General features: G+C 47.5%; 1 protein-coding gene across 5 annotated transcripts in view; it reads right to left on the reverse strand.

Annotated features, from left to right (window-relative positions):
• Positions 1-21,688, reverse strand: part of IGF2BP1 (insulin like growth factor 2 mRNA binding protein 1) — a 73,499-nt gene that overhangs the window by 22,601 nt on the left and 29,210 nt on the right. For 2 of the 5 annotated variants that reach the window (XM_081166448.1, XM_081166447.1), the window contains exons 3-5: positions 3,812-3,869; positions 2,931-2,982; positions 1,751-1,814 (exon numbers count right to left, since the gene is read on the reverse strand). In XM_081166448.1, coding sequence (XP_081022574.1) covers positions 1,751-1,814; positions 2,931-2,982; positions 3,812-3,869 — 174 coding nt within the window. Of the gene's footprint in view, positions 1-1,750; positions 1,815-2,930; positions 2,983-3,139; positions 3,178-3,201; positions 3,219-3,811; positions 3,870-21,688 lie in introns of those variants that run through there. The other 3 variants (XM_081166449.1, XM_081166451.1, XM_081166450.1) reach the window with 3 other exon arrangements.

A 21,688-nucleotide genomic window follows, 5' to 3' on the forward strand; every position in this document is an offset into this window, starting at 1 on the left:
TGAAACGGTTTTGGAGGTGGAGAATGAATGAAGGAATACACACACACCCACACACCCGTATTTTTTCTGTCTATAAGATGCCCGCATCTATAAGATGCCCCCTATTTTTTAGGGACACAGATTTAAGAAAATGGGGGGGGGGAGATGGCCCCATGTATAAGATGCCCCCTAATTTTTGACATTATTTTTAAGGAATAAAACCTAGTCTTATACACGGAAACATACGGAGTATGTGTGCATGTATACATATACACACACACACACACACACACACACACACTCATTCTCTGGCCTTGCTTTCTTAAGGCATGCTGTAATCCTAGATCTCTAAGGCGTTTACCACAAACAAACAAGCTTCTTTATTTATTTACAGTGGTACCTCAGGTTAAATACTTAATTCATTCTGGAGGTCCGTTCTTAACCTGAAACTGTTCTTAACCTGAAGCACCACTTTAGCTAATGGGGCCTCCTGCTGCTGCGCCGCTGGAGCACGATTCCTGTTCTCATCCTGAAGCAAAGTTCTTAACCTGAAGCACTATTTCTGGGTTAGCGGAGTCTGTAACCTGAAGCGTATGTAACCTGAAGCGTATGTAACCTGAAGCGTATGTAACCTGAGGTTTCACTGTATTTGAGGTAAACTCATCAGAGATCTAGGATTACAACATGCCTTAAGAAAGCAAGGCCGGAGTATAATTTTAGCAATGGGCTGCAGTTCCGCACAGCCACCTATAGATGGGGGTGTTACCATTAACAAGGCCACATTATGGGACAACCTGGTAACACATCCCAGCATCCCAACACATGGTGGCGGCTGCTGCTACCTTTAAATCTGATACTCCAATCCTTTTTTTCTTTTAATGCTGCTGCAACCCCTGCTATTTCTACACATTGCATCATGGCAGGGGGAGAGAGGCTTCTGTGCTCAGAGTTTGGTGATGAACTGCCATGTTTTTGCTCAATCGCTTTTTACAAGCCCAGTCATGGTCACCCAAATAACCTCCCTGTGGTGTTCTTCTGCCGTTTCTCATGCTGCAGAAAGCCAACCATTGCTGAAGTGGGAAGAGAGCTTTAAACCTCCCTGTCCAGCCCAGTATTCGCATGGAGAGGCGAACCACCCCTCCCCTCTCCAGTCATCAGATAGATCACCTCCTTAGCTGACCTGCACAGATCAATTGAGGAGAGGGCTGTTTGCCTCTATTTGGGAGACTAAGTCACCACTGTCACACAACCCTGAGAATGTGGTCCCCAGAAGAGGAAGAAAATGTTAATCAACTGTGTTACAGTCCGATCATTGCTTTGATATCACTTTTTTGGGGGGGATGAGACATATAAATGCACTTAAATAAATACAGTGGTACCTCGGTTTAAGAACAGCCCTGTTTACGAACGATTCAGTTTACAAACTCCACAAAACCAGAAGTAGTGTCCCAGTTTGCGAACTATACCTCGGTCTAAGAACGGAATCCGAATGGTGGAAGGGCACCAGCGGCGGGAGGCCTCATTAGGGACAGCGCCTCGGTTTAAGAACGGACTTCCGGAACGGATTAAGTTCGTAAACCGAGGTACCACTGTAATAAACAAGTCACAGACTTTGCAACAGAAATAAATTAAGGAGGCAGGCAGCAGCAAATGTATTTTGGGGTTTTTTTTTGCCAGCCACAGAATTCGAAGCCCTGCGCAGAATTGTGAACACACCCAAGGACCAAGTCAGATAACAATTACAAGCCAATAAGGTACTTAAAAAACTCACTGTCTGGTCTGTTCCCGGTTGGAGTAGGTGACGTTGACAACCGCCGTCTCACTGTCCGTATTCACTTGCACGAGGAGGAAGAAGAAATCTCGGTTAGCTAAAGCAGGCACCCATATCATCGATCAAAATAACTCTGTATAAAACAAGCTCAATCCTCACCACGCATGAGAGAAAGCAAGGGCTGGAGCTTAAAGAAGTTTGTTTCTTCACAATTCCAGCAGATTGCACCACAGGAGTGGTGTCAGGATGACCAGGCACCTGCTGACAGCCCTGGGCTCAGAAGGACCCACAACGAACCCTGCCATTTCCGCTAGGTATTGTGTGTGGCATTATTGCAGCCCCTGCTGTATGCGGTGACATATATGTGTCTGAACCCACACACATGTCCAGCACTCACGTGTATTCATACACGCATACCACAAAGAGGTTTGGGATCTTCTGCTAGAGTTATAACGTGTGTCGGTTTACGAATATGCACTTCACCCTTAACCATATGCCACAAATTCTATCCTGAGCTGAGTCTATGTAATATGTTATGCTGTAACCTCACACCCTGAGATCGCTATGTGTAAGGAACAGCAGTCCAGAAATCTGGTGAATGAATGAATGAATAGCAAAGGGGTCGGAATGTCATCTGTCAGGTATTGAGTCTCTTGAGATTCTTGCATCGCAGGGGATTGGGCTAGATGCTCCTCAAGGTCCCCACCCTACAATTCTATGATTAAAGGTAAAAAAAGGTGCAGGACCCCTGGATGGTTAGGTCCAGTCAAAGGTGACTATGGGGTTGTGGCGCTCATCTTGTTTTCAGGCTGAGGAAGCCGGTGTTCGTCCACAGACAGCTTTATAGGTCATGTGGCCAGCAAGACTAAACCGCTTCTGGCACAACGGGACACCGTGATGGAAACCAGAGCGCACAGAAACACTGTTTACCTTCCCGCCGCAACGGTACCTATTTATCTACTTGCACTGGTGTGCTTTCGAACTGCTAGGTTGGCAGGAGCTGGGACAGAGCAATGGGAGTTCACCACATTGTGGGGATTCGAACCACCGACCTTCTGATCGGCAAGCCCAAGAGGCTCAGTGGTTACAGCCTATTTCATCCATTGCCCTGGTCTGGTTCCTGTCTTTTCCTCCAAGGCCCACCCATATACATTCTCTGAAACATCTCAAAGGTCGTTACCTTGTTCACAGTTTTCCACAGTACCATACTGAGCTAGCAAACCATCCAGAACCTATTCAAATGTGGAAGAAACAAAAAGAAGTGGTTTGTGGAAGAGAAATAAAGAGAAAGAGCTACACAGAAAATTTCACCAAAGGTAAAAATCAGGAAAGGAAGCACCAAAAATGAAGGACAAAACAACAACAGCCCACAGGAGACAAAGAACTCACTTGCATTGTACATTTAAGGTTGTGCCTCCCCCCCCCCCAAAAAAAAACACACACACCACCACCCTGGGGAGTCTGGAGCTTGTAAAGTGTGCTGTGAGTTGCTAGGAGACCCCCTATTCCACTTCCAGAACTACAATTCCCAGAGTTCCCTGGGAAGAGGGATTGATGACAAGTTGGATAATTGTAGCTCCGTGTGATGGGAAATAGGAATATCCTGACAACTCTCAGCACCCCTAACAAGCCACAGTTCCCTGGATTCTTTAGAGGGTGCCCTGAGTGTTTAAAGAGGCAAGGTTACTTTCTTAAATCTATACTGAAGATGGAGCCAAGGTCTCAAAGCGGAGCTCAAAAAACCTGAAAATGTACTCATACGGTATGCAAGCATGCCTCTGCATTTCAGCGGTTAGATTAGCTAAGTAGCATGCACCATTGTTTAGGAAATGCATGCGTTGCAAGAGGGAAACTCCATTTAATCTGGTCTCTTTCCTTTCACTCCAGAGGGATTCTTTTCTTTGCAACGGAAGGGAATCGGAAAAATCTAATAATCTCCATTGCTCTGCCCCATTCACACTTCTCAAAGTATCCCAAAGCTCACACATCCAGCATGCAGCTTCCAGTTTATTAAAAAGACATTTCAGACACAGATGCTAAGACTACGCACTTGTCAGAGACCTCACTTACCTCCCATCGTAATTGAGGGGGGATGTTCCTTATCTGAATTTTGCGGCTCCTAAAACAAAGGATAAATATTATTTGTTTGTTTGTTTGTTTTCTATACCGCCCTATACCCGAAGGTCTCAGGGCAGTTCACATAATTTTAATTATTGTACTGTAGGATTAACATCTGATAAGGCTCCTGTGACCTTAAACATCTTTATGACATGCAGAAATTCAACAGATGAAGCTTTCCTCGGTCTTGATCTGCAATTGTGCCCAAAACCATTTTTAGTGTTTCTTTTGAAGATATCGAGGCTGCCCTATGAAGGAAATTTCCTCTCTGAGCCATTTACAAAATGAAAATACATTTCCACGTGCAAAAATCAAATGAACACAAATTCCGCACCTCCACAAATCCCAGGAACAATAATCCTGTATTAGAAAACCAATCTGAAAATCACGTCTGACAACAATGCTACAAGATTCTCTAGAGAGGACCTCAAGGCTGCTCCTCGTATACTGTAAAAGAAGGCTGTCTACAGATTACAAAATAATAAGAAGCTAGAATGAATCTGGTGCATTCAACGTTTGCATACCCATGAACAGTGCCCATGAACTTAGCACTTGTACGGTGTGCGCCAGACCTCTGCAACAAACTTATTAAGATAGTCTGCCCCCAGAGGCTTATGGACTTAATTGGCTTTTAAAAGACTCTGGAAACTCATTTTACAGATAAAAATGCCTCGCGTCCAACCCAACGGGCTGTATGCATGGCCGGTCCTGCACCAGACATGTCCAGTCCACTGCCAGGTCATATCTGGTCAGATAAGGAGAGCGCTACTGTTGCCTGTTGCAGGCAGTCAAGATACTCAGAAAGACATGCACCATCTCCCTCCTTTCTCAGGGAAGAATTACGAGCTACTTTAAAAGGACTCGGGCTGCAGTCAGAATTCGAGCCGTCATCACCTAATCCAGGAGAACCAGGACACCATCAGCCAGTTTCGAACTCAGCACGGGTTGGTCAGCTAGGTGAGCATATCTCGCCAGAGTGGTACATGCTCTGGTTATCTCCCACTAGGACTACTGCAATGCACTCTACGTGGGGCTACCCACTTGGAAATTACAACTAATCTGGACTGGTGACTGGGAGCAGCCGCCGGGAGACCATATAACACCGGTCCTAAAGGATTTTCACTGGCTCCCCCTATGTTTCAGAGCACAATTCACAGTGTTGTTGCTGACTTTTAAAGCCCTAAACAGCCTCGGCCCTGTATACCTAAAGGAGGGTCTCCACCCCCATCGTTCGGCCCGGATACTGAGATCCAGCTCCAAGGGCCTTCTGGCAGTTCCCTCACTGTGAGAAATGAGGTTACAGGGAACCAGGCAGAGGGCCTTCTCGGCAGCGACGCCCTCCCTGTGGAACGCCCTCCCGTCAGTTGTCAAGGACATAAAGAACTACATAACTTTTAGAAGTCGTCTGAAGGCAGCTCTATATTGAGAAGTTTTTTTTTAATGTTTGGTGTTTTATTACATTTTTATACGTGCTGGAAGATGCCCAGAGTGGCTGGGGGAACCCAGCCAGTTGGGCAGGGTATAAATAATAAAATCGTTGTTGTTTGTTTGTTCTGAAAGCATACACTCATATATCTGGCCCAGGCACTCATGTATTAAACTTTTTTGTTTGCTAATTCCTGTCTATAAGCAATCTGGTTCCAGTCTTTGCAAGTGGACAGAGACAGATTTTGTCATTCAGACAGACAATTTACTTGTAGTCCTGGACTGAGGGGACGCGACCCCATTGGTCTTACTAGGCCCCGATTCACTTGATCAGGAAGTGCTGCTGGGATGCCTCAGGGATTTAGCATGGATTAGAGGCACTGATATACAGTGGTGTTAACCTCTCCAGGCATGCTCAGAAGATAAGGCTTGCCTAACTTCCGTTTGATGGCTGTTAACTTGTGGGCGACAGGGTGAAGCTAAGGCTAGCATCTAGACCAGCCTTTCTCAACCTGTGGTTCCCCAGATGTTGTTGAACTACAACTCCCATCACCCCTAGATAGCAAAGCCAGAGCTCAGGGATGATGGGAGTTGTAGTCCAACAACATCTGGGCAACCACAGGTTGAGAACCAATGATCTAGACCATGGGTAGGGAAACTAAGGCCCGGGGGCTGGATCCGGCCCAATCGCCTTCTAAATCCGGCCTGCAGATGGTCTGGGAATAAGCGTGTTTTTACATGAGTAGAATGTGTGCTTTTATTTAAAATGCATCTCTGGTTTATTTGTGGGGCATAGAAATTTGTTCCTTTTCTTCTTTTCAAAATATAGTCCGGCCCCCCACAAGTTCTGAGGGACAGTGGACCGGCCCCCTGCTGAAAAAGCTTGCTGACCCCTGTTAGACATTCCAGTTAAAGATCCTTGAGCCGCAAGCTCGAAGCCGACAGCAGCAAGTAACCTGCCTGTTGATCTGACAAAAGCAGACGATCAGGCTCCAAGTATTTATACACTAGAGCTGGCCAATGCTGAGGCTTCTTCCTGCCAGAAATTGCAGGGGTCCAATGCTCCATTAAACTATTTCCCTTCTGCGCCTGAAGGCGGCTTTGAGTTCTTTAAGGACGCGGGTGGCGCTGTGGTCTAAACCACTGAGCCTCTTGGGCTTGGAGATCAGAAGGTCGGCAGTTCAAATCCCCATGATGGAGAGAGCTCCCGTTGCTCTGTCCCAGCTCCTGCCAACCTAGCAGTTCAAAAGCACACCAGTGCAAGTAGATAAACAGGTAACGCTGTGGCGGGAAGGTAAACCGGATTTCCGTGCACTCTGGCTTCTGTCAGCGTGTTCCGTTGCACCAGAAGCAGTTTAGTCATGCTGGCCACATGACCCAGAAAGCTGTCTGTGGACAAACGGCGGCTCCCTGGGCCTGAAAGTGAGATGAGAGGTGCAACCTCATAGTCGCCTTTGACTGGACTTAACTGTCCAGGGGTCCTTTACCTTTACCTGCCAGCTATTTTCCTTCTGTGCCTGAAGAAGGCTCTGAGTTCCAAGCAAACAACTATTTCAGCTTCTAATTGAATTCAATACACATTTTGGAGTAAAGTCAACAGGAAAAACAGGAAGGGGAGGACGACAGGTTGTTTGGCAACAGTCTTAAAATGTTGACAAATGACCAACCGTAACAGGTTTGACCTCCAAAATTCATGTCTCTATGTGCCACGTTCTGCATCTGTCATATACATGTAAAACAGCATTTAAACAGCCATGGCTTCCCTCAAAGAACCCTGGGAACTGTAGTTTGTTAAGGCTTCTGAGAGTTCTCAGGAGACCGCCCCTTCATTCCCCTACTATTCCCAGAGTGGTTTAACCATCAATCCCTCTACCCAAGAACCGTTGGGAATTGTAGCTCTGTGAGGCGAAAAGGGGTCTCTTTACAATGCTCAGCATCCATCATAAATTACAGATATATATATATATATATATGGGGAGCCATGACAGTGCTTTAAACGTACAGTGCAGATGTGAAAGTGCTTTAAACGTACAGTGCAGATGGGGCCTTCCATTGCCCATGTTTGCATATGACAAAGAGCCTTGGCTTAATAAACCACAAAGTGTAGAAATCCCAGTCGTTCCCATTTTGGAATCTTCCCTCTGCATAAATCAGATAAACAAACCAGGTCAAGGGAGATAACTTTAGTGTTACCTCAAAACCCGGATTATGAGTTGTTCCTGGGATTGCCTGCCAGGCACAACCAAGGTTTACTGTTGGTTTGTGAATCCTAGCTTGTCAGGGAGAAGAAAGACAAAACCCTGGGCTTTGGAAGAAGAAGAAGAGTTTGGATTTGATATCCAACTTTATCACTACCCTAAGGAGTCTCAAAGCGGCTAACAATCTCCTTTCCCTTCCTCCCCCACAACAAACACTCTGTGAGGTGCGTGAGTCTGAGAGACTTCAGAGAAATGTGACTAACCCAAGGTCACCCAGCAGCTGCATGTGGAGGAGCGGAGACTCGAACCCGGTTCCCCAGATTACAAGTCAACCGCTCCTAACCACTACACTACGCTGGCTCTTTGGAGATAACGTTGTGCTTTCCTTTCCTCATCTGCTTACCTGCTCATGCCATTGGGACGCTTGCACAGTATGGTTTAATCCGCAAACACACTTTCAATAACGACTTCTCCAATAACTAATGATAGGATACCATCTTACTATCACCACCAAAATGCACATTCTTATTTCATATATTCTTACATCATAAACATTGGGGAGCTTGGAATGGTGCCACAACTCCCGTTCTAATTTGGGCATTTCACATTGGCTCCCTAATTTTGTAAACTTCTAATTTTGTAAAATTCTAATTTATTGTTTTAAATTCAGGGTAGCAGCTGCCACCACCACAAACCATGCCCACTTTGTTGCAGCAGTCCCTCCAGCTTTGAATGCGAACAAGTGGCTCAACCTGGTATTAAATTATTCCGCAAGGTGGATTATTTGACAGCTGTTCCAAAATGTTGGGTCATCATAGCATGAGTCGAAAGAGCATCCATCAACCATACCAACCCCATCCCCCTTGCTCCCTAGGTCTCCTAGCTTTTACCACATCCTGTAGGAAAACCCGAGACATCATATTCTGTCTCCTAATGCTTCCAAAGTCTTCGGGATCTGAGTCCTCCGTCTCCTGTCTGGCTCTCCAGAGCATTCTGAAAATCGCATCCATCGGAAGGAGATGGGGCGAGCAAAATTACACTCGGAGAGCGTCAGTTTGAATCTCAGGGGGTCAATAAAGAGAGAGAGGATCTCTATAAAGAGCCTAAGGGCTGTCTATAAAACATGCTCTCATTTTTAATGGCTGGGAGAGATGGGAGGCCGAGAAGAAGGAAATTAAAGAAGAGTAACGGCAGCGGAGAATTTTAATAAGCGTGCCAACCCGAGAGCAACAAGCAGACACCTCTTTTCCTGATTTTGCTCCTCCTTACAACTCCTGCTTCCCAAAATAGAATCTTTGGGAATTTTCAGAGCCAAAATTATCCCATCCTTCGGCAGCAGCTGCCACATACAAGTACAGGTGGAACATTTGACTTTCTGGACATTCCTCAATTCAACAAGCAGCTGCGATCCAGGGCTGGTGACATGCAAATACCGTAACAGATCTGTGGCCATGCGAATAATTCGCTATCTTCTGTGACTATCCTCCACGTGCAAATCATATTTTATCTATCTTGTTTTTTAATCTTTTCTATTCAATTTTACATTATACATTTAAATTCAAACATTGATCATAATCAACATTTAGGATTCCCTGAATTCTTAGACTTCCCTCCACCCCTCCATGGTTTCCATCATCAAACATTTTCTACTGCATCATATATTTTCTCTATTCTTAAAATAATCCATTATTACCTTAGTTTTTAATACATTACAGTGGTACCTCGGAAGTCAAACGGAATCTGTTCCGGAAGTTCATTCCAACTTCCAAAATGTTCAGAAACCAAAGCATGGCTTCTGATTGGCTGCAGGAAACTCCTGCAACCAATTGGAAGCTGCGTCGGATGTTTAGGTTCCAAAAAATGTTCGCAAACCGGAACACTCACTTCTGGGTTTATGGAATTTGGGAGCCAAAATGTTCGACTCACAAGGTGTTCATTACCCAAGATACGACTGTACAAGTGTTACTCTAATCCTGCCAAAGTTTTTGGTTGTTCATATTTTATCTGTCTGGGTCTATCATTCCTCTGAGCTCCTCAGCCGACCCACCCACCCTTCCCAATATCTACACCCAGGAAACACGCAACTCCCCTTTGCGTGGACCATTTACACGCAAGGTTCAACTACCTCAGCACTTATCCCCATTCTAATTGCATTCTTCATGTGCTACAGTTCCTTACCAATAGGGGTTAAACCTGTGAAAAAGAGAGACACTGAGTTCAAGCAGTTCTGGAACTTGAACCCCTAATGGTCAACAGAGGTAAAATATTGCCATTTTGCAGTGGGGAACCGAGACCAGTGGCTCTCCAAGATTTCAGATAATTTCTCTCCTAACAGTATCAGGAAATATCAGGCATGGGACCCATGGAGGCCTCTGCATATTTGCAAAACCTCAACATCTGCTGTGTTGAGGGCCACTTTGTCGTCATGGCAAAAGATTAAGAAACAGGTCCCTAAATACATGCAGGGGTTAAAAGTGGGTCTCCAAAGGCTGAAGATAACCTGGTGTGGGCAGTATTCAAGCTAGATGGGACAGTGTCCTGACTCAGCAGAAGGCATGAATCATTGGAGGTACCAAGATCAACCATAAGGGCTTTCTCATCAGAGCAAATTTCCCAAAGCGAAGTTTAGTCTGTTTTAAGATTTTCTCTGCTGCTTTTTGTTGACTGGGAGTGCTGCTGTTGTGTTGGTTATACAGTGGACCCTCCGGATACGAACGTAATTCGTTCCGGGGGTCCGTTCGCACCCTGAAAATAACGGAAATAGAAGCACGCTTCTGCGCATGTGTGCGCGGCAAAACATGGAAGCATACACTTCTAGTTTGCCATGGCCGTAACCCTAAGATTCCATATCCAGAGGGATATGTAAGTAGAGGTACGACTGTACATTGCGTGCTCCTCTGAAATCGGAAATGTTGAAGGATGGTATAAAAACATTTTCTAAACAAGCAAGCAAACAAGTATGAGAAGCCTCGGGATTTAATGCACAGCAGGCGCCATTTGCCGTTGGAAAAACCATGTTGCCTTTAACATCCCATGTAGCAATGATGGAACCCATTCTCACGAGTGCTGCTGCTTAAGCAGCCAAAAATCAGCACCATCCGTTCATTAGCATGCCTAGATGAACCCCTAGGTTTGCAGAAATATTTTAAAAACTTTTAATTAAAAAACAAAACAAAACCCACATCTTAAGAGTGTGTGTGAAAAATCCTCAAAGCTGATTTGACAGGGGAAAGAAGGAGCAGACAGATGGAAAACTGGAGTTGGAATGGAATAGTCGTCCGTTCGACTTCTGATTGGCCGCAGGAAGCTCCTGCAGCCAATCAGAAGCCCTGCCGGACGTTCGGCTTCCAAAAGAATGTTAGAAAACCGGAACACTCACTTCTGGTTTTTGATCGTTCAGGAGCTGAAGCATTTGACTCCCAAGACGCTTGGAAGCCGAGGTATGACTGTAATTGTTTCCTGGAAAGGGAAATGGCTGGCCGGAACCCTGAACAGGAGCAGTCCACATTCCCACCTCATTATAGCTCAGCTGGATCAAATGCAGTGCTGGTAGCACTAAGGTTGCGGGTTCAAATCCCCATAAGGGATAACTGCGTATTCCTGCATTGCAGGGGATTGGACTAGAAGATCCACAGGGTCCCTTTCAACTTTACGATTCTTTGGTTGCAGGTCTCACCTGTCTGTGTGTGCTTTGTGTGTAGAGACAGGCATTTAAAATGGCTTCCCCCCATGGCAAAGGAAAGGTTAGCCGAGTTTAAAGACTGCTGATATTGCTGAAGATCCAGTTTTTAAAAACATACTGCCATTTTCCTCAAGTGAGGATTTGCCAGCTTCCGTTGCCTGGGATGAGAATGAAAAGCCTCACAGTTTCACCCTGAAGTACACAAAGCTTTCAGGCGGCTTTCAGAAACAGACTGGGAACCAAAGCCCAGCCTTCGAAGGGTCTTTTTCTTTTTTTTGTCCAAGAAAATCTCGAGAGGAAGAAAGGAGCCGCTTACCACGTTAACTAGAAGGGCACATTTCAACAAAATCTTTTACTTGATTAATCGCACTGCTTAAAATTGATTAAAAATAACAGAAACGGGGGGGGGGGGAGAGTCAAAATAAATAAATTTTAGTCCTATACAACCGAGTGCAGAATTTAAGTTTCTCAGCTCAGGTTTTTGCACAGCCTAAAAGATGTCTGGCCGAACTGGCTGAGGTAGGAATTGGTTCGCCACATGTTTTCCTCTATCAACTTAAATCCCTCTGACCCATTCCTATAGTACAGCATTCCTTGCATTCCAGACTCCTTAAACAATGGCTCCTCCATTCATTTGGGGACATGGAACAGCATTCAAGCAAGAGATTTCATTACAATTTCCATCCCCCCACCAAAAAGGGGAGGGGGATCAAAAATGGGACAAGACCCCTCCATTCCAATGAGAAACACATTTTTGGTTTCCTTTTCATTTCTCATTTTCCACTGGAGATCCTGGCAGAGCTACCCAAAGTCACCATGGTTTGGGGTTGTTGTTTTAAAAAGAAAAATACAATTAATGGCCTCGGTGCCCAAAGACGGGGTACATCTGCCTAAGTGGGGAAAGCAACAAAATGGGGGGGGGGGAACAGTTCAGAAAAAAAAATCCCTTCTAAAAGGGCAAGGCTTGGAACTGGGAATTCCTTCATATTCTGTGCGCCCTCATTTTGCAATTTACCTTAAGTACTTATTGCATGTACATTGCAAGTTGAATAAAATACAGAAACATATAGAATAAGGAAACCTAGTCGTCAAGTAAAGAAAATTAAAATTAAAAGAAACTTGGGGTCCGCTTGATTTTTTTTAGCTTGCTCAAAGGAGTGAGTCAGCTTTGCAAACCACACACATTTGATTCAAAATTCCCGTTCCGATCAATGTACCTCAACTGTGCTTTGTGATACGCCAAAGAGATGGTAATCCTTTGGGATCTCTTTCCTATGCAGGAAAGAGAGCTATTTTATTTATGCATATCTACTCAAAAGTAAGTCCTCCAGAGTTCAAAGAGATTTCCTTCCCAGGTTAGGTGTTTACAGTGGTATCTCGGGTTAAATACTTAATTCGTTCCGGAGGTCCATTCTTAACCTGAAACTGTTCTTAACCTGAAGCACCACTGTAGCTAATGGGGCCTCCTGCTGCCGCCGCGCTGCCAGAGCATGATTTCTGTTCTCATCCTGAAGCAAAGTTCTGTAACCTGAAGCGTATATAACCCAAGGTACCACTGTACTTCATTGCAGCCTTAGGCTCAGTGGACTTGAAACCACATTGACCACATAACAGCAGGTCTTTTACTCCTGGCAAACAGGTTGCCTGAGATGTCAATCCTAAGTACCGTACATTTCCGTGTATAAGACACCCCCGTGTATAAAACGCCCCCTACTTTTGGGGATTCCAATTTAAGAAAATGGGGGGAGATGGCCCAGAGTTGCTGAGCTTTTTCGGAGGGGAATGCCGAAAATCACTCACCTGACTCACAAACGCTGCCAATGGCATGCGTCGCAGAATAAAACAAGCGTCTGCCCGCCAATTGCATGCACAACTGTCGCAGCAGCAGCCAATCCACAGCAGCCCTTAACGCAGCCACAAATCACCCACCCAATCGCCGCGGAAAAGCTCCCGCTCGCGGCTGCACCCAATCACCCGTCCTGCATATGCACTTATAAGACACCCACCAATTTGTAACCTTATTTTAGAGTTAAAAAAAACCTAGTCTTATACACGGAAAAGTACAGTACATTTACTATGGAGTAAATCCAGCAGTGCTATCAGGGTAGGGTTTTGGAGCAGACACGCAGCAGAATAAGCAGGAACTCCCCTCTCCCCACCACCCCCCCACCCCGGCCAATGTAGCAATGCGGGCTTCCCACATTTTGAACAGGTGAAGTAATATAGTGGTACCTTGGGTTAAGTACTTAATTTGTTTCGGAGGTCTGTTCTTAACCTGAAACTGTTCTTAACCTGAAGCACCACTTTAGCTAATGGGGCCTCCCGCTACTGCTGCGCCGCCGGAGCACGATTTCTGTTCTCATCCTGAAGCAAAGTTCTTAACCCGAGGTACTATTTCTGGGTTAGCGGAGTCTGTAACCTGAAGCGTATGTAACCTGAAGCGTATCTAACCCGAGGTATCACTGTATAGATGACCCATGAAAGAGCTCTGCTACGGCATAAGATTATTAAATCTAGAGTGTAAAATGACCTAACCACACCAATGGGTAAGTCACAGTGAGCACTTCCAAGGAAGCATATATGCCATTGTGCTGTAAGCCAAGCCTTTGTGTACATGCTCTTAATGTAGTTGGAGTAGGGCCAGTCTGTAGCCTACTCTTGTCTGATTCCCCCTCCTCCCCACCAATGGTAACAAAAAAACACTTCCACGCTGGAGCTATGAAATTATTCTACTACCACATGGTCAGCTTAAGCATGCACTGCAGCACCAAACTGGTTCACGGGTGTGCCAACAGTGTTCGAAATTAGCCAGGCGCATTTTGCACCTGACTATTGGCCACTTAAGAGACATCACCTTGCCAACAAAGGTCCGTATAGTTGAAGCTATGGTTTTCCCAGTAGTGATGTATGGAAGTGAGAGCTGGACCATAAAGAAGGCAGATCGCCAAAGAATTGATGCTTTTGAATTATGGTGCTGGAGGAGGCTCTTGAGAGTCCCATGGACTGCAAGAAGATCAAACCTCTCAATTCTTAAGGAAATCAGCCCTGAGTGCTCACTGGAAGGACAGATCCTGAAGCTGAGGCTCCAATACTTTGGCCACCTCATGAGAAGAGAAGACACCCTGGAAAAGACCCTGATGTTGGGGAAGATGGAGGGCACAAGGAGAAGGGGACGACGGAGGACGAGATGGTTGGACAGTGTTCTCGAAGCTACCAGCATGAGTTTGACCAAACTGTGGGAGGCAGTAGAAGACAGGAGTGCCTGGCGTGCTCTGGTCCATGGGGTCACGAAGAGTTGGACACGACTAAACAATAACAACAACAAATTGGCCACTTGTGACCAAGTGAAGATGCCTGGGCGCCAGGATAACGCCTGACAGCTCCACCATCTGGAGGTGCATGCCTTGGGATCCTTGGGTATGGACTGTTTTCATACATTAATACCCCATTCTGTAGAAATCAAAGGCCTGGAAACGATGCCTTATGAGGAACGGCTAAGGGAGCTGGGCATGTTTAGCCTGGAGAAGAGGAGGTTAAGGGGTGATATGATAGCCATGTTCAAATATATAAAAGGATGTCACATAGAGGAGGGAGAAAGGTTGTTTTCTGCTGCTCCAGAGAAGCGGACACGGAGCAATGGATCCAAACTACAAGAAAGAAGATTCCACCTAAACATTAGGAAGAACTTCCTGACAGTAAGAGCTGTTCGACAGTGGAATTTGCTGCCAAGGAGTGTGGTGGAGTCTCCTTCTTTGGAGGTCTTTAAGCAGAGGCTTGACAACCATATGTCAGGAGTGCTCTGATGGTGTTTCCTGCTTGGCAGGGGGTTGGACTCGATGGCCCTTGTGGTCTCTTCCAACTCTATGATTCTATGATTCTATGAAATCGATTGGTTATATTTGATCTGCACCATCAGAATGAATTTCAGGAACCACATTGCTTTCTCTGTGCAGCCTCAGCAGGTGCAGTCACCGTTAAGCAAAAAGAGGTTAGAATAGGCCAATATATATGTGGACGGTCCCTAGATCAAGTGACTTTTCCTCTTTTAAGTTCTCAAAGCTCTTAACCTAGCTCAAGGTTGCCATCTGAACAGATGTTTAATTGAGAATCAATCGCAGTCAATCCATCTTTTGAAAAATAACTTTATGGAGCCGTCCTGCCCCAAAATGGCAACTAGACGTTCTGTTTTGGCAACAGCAACCTTGGTTTAAGGAGCCATTTGGCGTCTAGCTTATATATCTGAGTTTCTAGCACTGTGTGCCAAACCAGAAGCGATCCAGTGAGTGGTCTGAACAAGAAACAAACAGGGATAAATAATTTTAGTCCACTCTGGGACAAAAATGCACAGGGACATAGGTAGGTGCTTTATACAGAGTCAGAACAACTGGTCCATCTAGTTCCATTCTGTCTACACTGACTGGCAGCGACTCTCCAGGGTTTCAGGAAGGAAAAGCTTTCTCAGCCCAACCTGGAGACAGGCAAAGGTAAAGGGACCCCTGACCATTAGGTCCAGTCGTGACTGACTCTGGGGTTGCGGCGCTCATCTCGCTTTATTGGCCGAGGGAGCCGGCGTACAGCTTCCGGGTCATGTGGCCTGCATGACTAAGCCGCTTCTGGCAAAGCAGAGCAGCGCACGGAAACGCTGTTTACCATCCCACCGGAGTGGTACCTATTTATCTACTTGCACTTTGACGTGCTTTCGAACTGCTAGGTTGGCAGAAGCAGGGACCCAGCAACGGGAGCTCACCCCGTCGCGGGGATTCAAACCACTGACCTTCTGATCGGCAAGTCCTAGGCTCTGTGGTTTAACCCACAGCACCACCCGCATGGAGATACCTGTGATCAAAACTTTGGCATGCAAAGCAGATGCTCTGCCGCTGAACTATGAGTCAGCCCCATGAAGCTCTGGTGCTGTAATATTAGATAACAGGTCAGCTTCAAGGCAGCTTGCCACCTGCAGGCACCAGACTTCACATCCAGCTGTTCCAATGCTCCAAAGCCTCGTCTCTTCGGCCATTTCTACAAGCATCTTAAAGATTGGATTGGAGCTACACCTCCACTGTGAATGGTTCTGTTCCAAGGATGGCTTCGGTGCACAGAAAGCTGAGCAGTGAAAAAGGGAGGTGATATTGCAAGCAAATAAAGAGCTCAGTATGATTTCTGCAAGTCTCCCTTTTTGCGTGTGTGAAGGAAACTGAGAAGTCTAAAATAAGAAACATTTACTTATCTGGTTCTGAATGTCTCCAACAGCAACGATCATGAACAAGTGGCCACATAAATCTCTTTTTCAGTCAGCCAGTCTCAGTTACACACACACACACACACACACACACACACACACACACACTTTTGTTTTACTCTCAAATATACTAGATTCTCATCTGTCAGATCTAGTCAAATGATATGGCAGGAATTTAAATTTTAAAAACCAACACATGTACGCTGCATTCCAGCTGCACCAAGAAGGATGCTATTGTCCTTGTTTAACTGGGAAATTTTGAGCAGAACCAGCACATCCCCAGGGGTGTGGATTGCGCCAGGCATCGGGGATGGCAAAGGATTTTGTAACAGAGGGGAGACGCAGTGGGGGGGACGGGACAACGACCGAGTTTGGGGGGGGGGGGTTTGGTGAGGGTGAAAGATTGACTCGCCACATGAAAAAGGAACTAAGACATAAAGCAACATGGCTGGAAGAGGAAGTAGTACTTTATCTGGGTAGTCTGAATTTGGCATATCGGAGCCCATGTTCTGGCCTTCTGCCATGCACATAAAACCCCTTATCTCATGCCAAGCCCTCGCTCCTGACTGCTCCATCACGGCATTCCGACTGAGTGCCACAAAATTAGTTTCTCCTTCCTTCCTTCCTTCTCCCCCCTCCACCCAAATGTGCTAACTTATCCTTGGAGTTTCGGCAGCTGGGCAAGGATAGGATTGCAAGTGAATCCCATATGCTGGCGTAACTCCAGGCTGTGACAGCTTCACGGCGGTATCGCTTTAAATCAGCATGTTATGCCAATGCTGGGAGGGGCGGTGTCAGAATGGGAGGGGTTGGTACATGGTGAGGGAGGAACTGAGGATTGGCCAGTTTAGCTGATATCCTATGCTCCCTCGAAGCTTACTCCTCCATCCATCCCCCCCCCCAAATGTGCACACAAAGAAAATATTTGTTGTAGTGCAATAACCCACCTAAGGGAGAGCCCCAGATACCAACATAATTTCCTAGAGCAGGGACTCTGGAGGACAAGATGGCAAATAACCATACACTTGTAATAATTACCATCATGGGGAAACCCAGCCATATGGGCAGGGCATAAATAAATTATTATTATTATTATTATTATTATTATTATTATTATTATTATTACTACAATTATTACTATTATTATTATTATCACCACCATCATCTCTGCAAAAATTACAACAATGTTAAAATCTATATTAAAAACCACTCAAAACAAACCATGTGCATGAGATTTGTGTGCGACCGCATACACATGTGGCACCAAAAGAAATTGGTTTAAACTGTGAAAAGGCATGAAAACGGCCCCAAAAGAGCGGGAAAACTGCCAAAATGGCACCAAAAGAGCAGTAAAATGGCTAGTAATCCCATGAGCCTTTGCACCAACATTTGAGGCCTGTGGAGAGTTGGGAGTTTGAGAAAGGTTTGGAGGATAGGGTTGCGGTGGAATTTGGTGGATTTCTGGGGGGAGGAGTCTGGCGGTTTGGAGGGTGTCCCCCACTATATGCAATTTCATGTATACGCATAGTACCGGGGGACATAACCCCCGTGTAACTGGGGAGATGCCTGTCCAGACACAAGGAATTACAGACAGGAAGAAGGCGGGTCCCGCAAATATACTCAAGTGTTGAAGGGTGGAGCAAAGAGGAGCATGCAACAGAAACTATAAGATGTAAGATGCACTTCTGTGGGAAGGGAATTTCACAACTTAGGAAGTGTCAAATGGAATGCCCTCTTCTGGTCTGCCATTACCCCAGATATCGTTCTGCAGGCAAAGCAGACGCTCCACTACTGAGCTATGATCCTTCTCCCACATAGCTACAGACAAAGCATATTCTCACTTCCCTTAAAATACGTGGACATTGCATACTAAGCACCAACTCCTTGCTGGGGGGTGGGGGAAAGGGGAAGCTGTTGAGCACAGTTGCCAATTGCAACAAGGGGAAAACTCCTGTTGTCGAGAAACCCCCAAATGCAAGCAAGTCTCCACCGTGCATTCGGAAAGGGCAATAAAAGAGTGCAGCCACTTGTGCTGGCGGACACACCAAACACGGGGTCCTCCCGACTCAGGAGCTTTTTAGAATTCTTTGCAGAGACGCAGCAGACCGGAGAATCAGTAGCCCCTCTTCAGGACTTCATGATTTGGACGGACTTTATGGTCTCGCTCCATCTCCACTGCTGCCCCAACAAGTTGGGAGGGTGATCTTCTGACTCAATGAAGCCTCATGTGTGTTTTTTGTTGTTGTTTAGTCGTGTCCGACTCTTCGTGACCCCATGGACCAGAGCATGCCAGGCACTCCTGTCTTCCACTGCCTCCCACAGTTTGGTCAAACTCATGCTGGTAGCTTCGAGAACGCTGTCCAACCATCTCGTCCTCTGTCATCCCCTTCTCCTTGTGCCCTCCATCTTTCCCAACATCAGGGTCTTTTCCAGGGTGTCTTCTTTTCTCATGAGGTGGCCAAAGTATTGGAGCCTCAGCTTCAGAATCTGTCCTTCCAGTGAGCACTCAGGGCTGATTTCCTTAAAAATAGATAGGTTTGATCTTCTTGCAGTCCATGGGACTCTCAAGAGTCTCCTCCAGCACCATAATTCAAAAGCATCAATTCTTTGGCGATCAGCCTTCTTTATGGTCCAGCTCTCACTTCCATACATCACTACATGTGTGTTTTAGAACCCTGAAATATCAGGCGCCCAGGGGGCTCCTCAGTTCAGAAGATCAACTCACGGAGGGCAACTGGAACAATGTGGGTAGGGAGCTAAAATGTGGGAACAGGGATAGCTTCTTAAGAAAGGAGGTGCCGACTCAGGAAGAACTTTCTGGTGTTAAAGCAGTGTTAGAAATTCACCATCAACCACTTGTGACCAAATGAAGATGCCCAGTGTTTTCCCACACTGAGGGTGCCACAGGAAGTTGGGGCGGTGGCGGGGGGGAGCCACAGGGACTCACGCAACATGGGGCAAGGGGGACACGTGTTCACAATTTAGGTTAAGGTAAAGGGACCCCTGACCATTAGGTCCAGTTGTGAACAACTCTGGGGTTCCGGCGCTCATCTCACTTTACTGGCCGAGGGAGCCGGCGTACAGCTTCCGGGTCATGTGGCCAGCATGACTAAGCCGCTTCTGGCGAACCAGAGCAGCGCACGGAAACGGTGTTTACCTTCCAGCCGGAGTGGTATCTATTTATCTACTTGCACTTTGACGTGCTTTCGAACTGCTAGGTTGGCAGGAGCAGGGACCGAGCAACGGGAGCTCACCCTGTCGCGGGGATTCAAACCGCCAACCTTTCAATCGGCAAGCCCTAGGCTCTGTGGTTTAACCCAGTGTTTCCCAACCGGTGTTCCGCGGCAGACTAGTGTGCCGCGAGACGTTGCCTGGTGTGCCGTGGGAGGGAGGCGGGAGAGTCGGGCGGTGAGAGGCGGGGCGGCGGCGGCGAGGAGAGGCCGCCCAGCGCGGGGCTCTCGCCGTCTGCTGCCTGGCTGCCTGCGTGGCGCTGACGTCACGGGGCTGTAACGTGCCCCACATAGGCACACGCGGGGCGGCGAGCGAGCTCCCTCCCACATCCCATCGCTGGCTCTGCACCAGGCGGTAGAGCTCGGCGAAGTCGCCGCGCTGGAAGGCCAGCAGCGTGCGCGCCTTGGCCAGGCTCTTGCCCGCCTGCGCCTCCAGGCACGGCGCCTCGGCGTCGGGCGGCAGCGAGCCCAGGAAGCGGCCCAGCCGGCCGGGGTCGCCCGCCTGCAGCAGCGCCTCGCACACGCACGAGACCTGCTCCGCCGAGAAGCGCGGCGAGCGCGGAGGATCGGGCGCGGTGGAGGCCAGCCCCGCGCTTGGAGAGGACGCAGCAGCCGTCGCCAAACCCGATCCTCCTCCTCCTGCTCCGTCGCCGTCCTCTGGCTCTCGGCCGGGAGGAGCCTGCGGCGACGGGGCGGGCGCCGAAGTTGGCAGAAATTGGCGCGCCTCCTCGGCAGCGCCTTCGTCCTCCTCCTCCTGCCTCTGCTCTCCTCCGGCGGCGGGGGCGCGCCGCCCTCCCCGGCCGGGGGGCTCGGCGGGGCCCGCGGGGAAGGAGGCCATGTTCGCGGCGCGCGGGATCGCGGCCCCCCTCGCCCGCCTCCGGCCCGCTCCCCTCCCCCTGCGCGCTGCCCTAGCCATGCGGGTCTCCTCCCCCTGCGCCGCCGTCCCCTTTCCACATCCTAGGAGCCGCGGTCCGCCTACTGCCCCGGGCCGCGGCGCGGCTCCCAGCCCGGGCTGGCCTCCGCCTCCTGGGACGCGCGCCCACCCCCGCGGCCCCCCAAACTTCGGAGCAACTCTCCAGACGCTTCTCCCCCGCCTCGGTCTCCCTCCTTTCCACTTCTCTTCCCCCCTTCCTTCCCTCTTTCTTTCTCTTTCTCTCCCACCCGCCTTTCCTTCTATTAACTTTCCTTTCCCCTCCCTTCGTCCTTCCTACTTTTACTCCTGGGCTCCTCCCCCTTTGCGCAGCCACAAATCACTCTCTCTTCTTTGCTCAGACGCAAAAAAGCGCCGCTTTTTGGAAATCCGGACTGCTGTCCCCGCTGAAACGATACTTTAAAAAAGGAAGAACCCACTGGCTCTTATTTCTGTTTAAAGCAGTAGATCCCGAACTCTTTTGGCCCACTGCCCCCTTGGTTCCACATCCCCCAGTGTCCCCTATGCTTACTCTATAGAAAGCATTACAGGGGTTAACGCGGCTCGCTAAGGAAGATATTAATAGAATTCTGCATTTGGGGGGAGACCCTAACAGTCATCTACCATTACCTTCTATGCTGTTACTATTTTTTAAAATTTTTTTACATAAGTAAAAAGTGACCTTTCCCCATCTGGCATGGTGGTGTGCCTCAAGATTTTTTTCATGAAACAAGTGTGCCTTTGCCCAAAAAAGGTTGGGAAACACTGGTTTAACCCACAGTGCCACCCACATCCCGTTCACAATTTAACGATGGTTCAAATTAGACTGTGCCGTACCGTGATGTGCAAACAAGGCCTTTAAGGAAGAGAACATGATCAGGAGAGAAAAGGAGACAACGTGTGGCAAAGAATGGAAGGGGAGAGGGGTGGAGAACAGATTAGCAAAGACTTGAGCGTATTGTGATCTATCATAAACCAGACTTCGAAAAAGGCTCCAGGTTAGCAACAATCTGATCAGAGGAAATTCTTCCTCAAAATTCATATGTAGCGGTGAGCTCTGAAACGCGAGCTAACCCCATCCTCCGAGCCTATACGTTGCCATGGAAAGTTAAAATAAATAAGCACTGCTATTTTTG

Source organism: Podarcis bocagei, assembly GCF_964188305.1.
Source record: "Podarcis bocagei genome assembly, chromosome: 13".
Lineage (NCBI taxonomy): Eukaryota > Metazoa > Chordata > Lepidosauria > Squamata > Lacertidae > Podarcis > Podarcis bocagei.